Here is a 2,711-nt window from a genome sequence, read left to right on the forward strand (position 1 = left end):
AAAAAAAAAAAAAAGTTTTTAAATAAAAAATTAGCCAGACATGGTGGTTCACACCTATAGTCCCAGCTACTTGGGCTGAGGCTGGAGGATCCTTTGAGCCCAGGAGTCTGAGTTACAGTGAGCTATGATCACACCACTACACTCCAGCCTGGGTGAAAAAGTGAGACACTGTCTCAAAAACTAAAACAAAAAAAAATCTGTTTCCTTGAGAAGTCAGATATAGCTGATTCACACCGATAACACTCCTTGTAGCCTCAATCTCCTGGGCTCAAGTGATCCTCCCACCTCAGCCTCCCAAGTAGCTGGGACTACAAGTGCACGCCACCATGCCTGGCTAATTTTTGTGTTTTTTTTTTGTTGTCGAGAGGAGTCTTTCCATATTGTCCAAGCTGGTCTGGAATCCTTTTTTCTCTTCTTTCAAAGTTTATTATTATTATTATTATTTTTTTATGGAATGCTTCAAGCATTTACATGTTAACTTTCTTTGGGGGCCATGTTAATCTTCTCTGTATTGTTCCAATTTTAGTGTATGTGCTGCCAAAGCAACCACAAATGGAATCCTTGATAAAAATTTTTAGACATCAGCAGGCGAGGGGTGTGTGTGTGGGGGGGAGGAAATGGAATTCTTTGCAAATTCCCCTGAAATCATACCAAGTAATTGCTTATTTTGTCCACCTAGTTGTTCTCATTATCAAAACCCTGCCATTGTCTCCTTGAATCACCAAATTCCTGATAGAAATAGCTTGTATAGCTGCAAGCATTTCTCAATAAGTATTAACTAAATGTTAATAGTTATAATAATAAAAAAATCAGGTTTTTAATCCCTGATTTGCTGCAGCTGATTGGTTCCATCTTTTGCCTAGAGAATTGTCAGTCTTAAGGAAGGAGAATGGAGAACTGAAGAAATTTCTAGCCATTCTAAAGGTGAATGAAATAGATTTTCCTTATTATTTTCTCTCTTACTTTTCTCATCTATCTAGCTGATTATATAGAATAGTGTTTCCTAATCTTTTTCTCATCATGGCACACACAGAAATTGATATTTGTACAATAAGCACTCTACAGTAAATGGATGAGGTCTCAGCAGACCTTGGGGGACAGAAAGGATCAACTTATAGCACACTTGTAACCCATTCCTGAACATCAGTGAGTCATGAACATCAGTGAGTTGGAAAGTTCTCTTATAGAAGAAACAGCTGTTGCAACTTAAAAATTTCTCTTCGAGAAACTCAAGACACCTCAGGACGCTTCCTCTGCATCACACTCTACTTCCTAAATAGTTTTTCTTCCTAAGAATATTCTGTGTATTTATATAATTTTCCTATTGATCCCACTCCTGTAATTATTCTAGCACATTGTAGTGTGTCATTTTCCTTTCTCTCCCCAGAGACTCCATATTTCCCCACTTATGTTAGTCTATGGGATTCCCTATGCACTCTTACAAAGAACTAAAATTTTATCTCCTCAAAGCTAATAATATCCTAAGGAAATACTGCTGCTACTTTTCCTCCTACTGGGAATCTTAGCAACCATGACTAAGGGGCACTGAGCTTAGTTAGCTAGCAAGTAAGACTGAAGATCTGTTGATTAGGATCCTCAGTTGTAGCCTTCTTCACTCCTGGTTTTTTCACCTATAGGAATCTCCAAGTCGGTACCAAGGAAGCAGGTCAGTTTTATCAGCTCCCATACTAACCCAACCCCCTGAAAACTCCTGTTCTTTCTTGCCTCCTGGCTGTGTGAACTCTGAGAGAGAGAAAATGGTTAATGCATTTGGCTTTCACTTCTGCAAGAAAGAGTTATTGAAAGTGCCGAAGTAAAATCTTAATTATAATGCTCACCCTTGACTGTCATCTTATGAAATACTACTGTTTGAAATGCTGGTTCCTCAGTGCCATAAAGAAATAGCATTTGAACATAAATTTAATTTACTCAGCAAGGACATTTTTACTTCCTGCAGAAAGGGTACACTCGCCAGCAAGATTACACTGAACAAAGGAGACAGGGTCATTTATAACCTGACGCATCTACCTTACTGCTGTGTCCAGTTTCCATTGGCTGGAACGGGACTTCACATTCTGTATGTGTTCGGATTGGCTAACAACTTAGAACTTTTTAAAAGAGGCAAAGGTAGAGGAGAACCAAGGAAGGAGGAAGTAACTTGTGGAATGCTGAGAAAGGTAAAAACATCTTCAAATAAGGAAGGAACAGGCTATAACCTAACGCTTGCTTGGACCAATGTAAGTGTACCAGGGCAAATATTTAGGCTAAGTTGTGACAGCTAAGAACATAAAGTACATTGATTTCTTTATTACTGCTAGCAGATATTTAAGAATGTTAGTACAGGTCTTTAAATAAATTTTGCTTTTAAGAGAAGTTACTGTTTATTCCTAATTAGACGAAGAGGAAAGCCTTTAAAGAGGAGCCTCTACTTTACTTTTTACACTACTCATCCTTAAAAATTCAACTCAGTCACTTCCTCTGTGAAGACTGCATTAGGTGGAATTAGATGGTCTATTCATTCATTCAGTAAATATTAAGTGCCTACTGTTTATCAGGTACTATGTTATGGGCTGGATATATGCTACTGGTCCTTTCTAATTAGTGATATATATGCTCTACCAACTCTTTTTTTTTTTTGAGACGCAGTCTTGCTCTGTCGCCCAGGCTGGGGTGCAGTGGCCGGATCTCAGCTCACTGCAAGCTCCGCCTCC

The 2,711-nt window shown here is 38.6% G+C and overlaps 1 protein-coding gene across 1 annotated transcript in view; it reads left to right on the forward strand.

The window, feature by feature from the left end:
* The window catches only part of RNF212B (ring finger protein 212B), a 54,750-nt gene that overhangs the window by 29,639 nt on the left and 22,400 nt on the right, over window positions 1–2,711 (forward strand). Inside the window, exons 5-6 of the mRNA XM_011990713.1 lie at window positions 839–924; window positions 1,638–1,713. Coding sequence (XP_011846103.1) covers window positions 839–924; window positions 1,638–1,713 — 162 coding nt within the window. The remainder of the gene's footprint in view (window positions 1–838; window positions 925–1,637; window positions 1,714–2,711) is intronic.

The sequence above is a fragment of the Mandrillus leucophaeus genome, unplaced genomic scaffold (assembly GCF_000951045.1).
Source record: "Mandrillus leucophaeus isolate KB7577 unplaced genomic scaffold, Mleu.le_1.0 Scaffold380, whole genome shotgun sequence".
Taxonomy (NCBI): Eukaryota; Metazoa; Chordata; class Mammalia; order Primates; family Cercopithecidae; genus Mandrillus; species Mandrillus leucophaeus.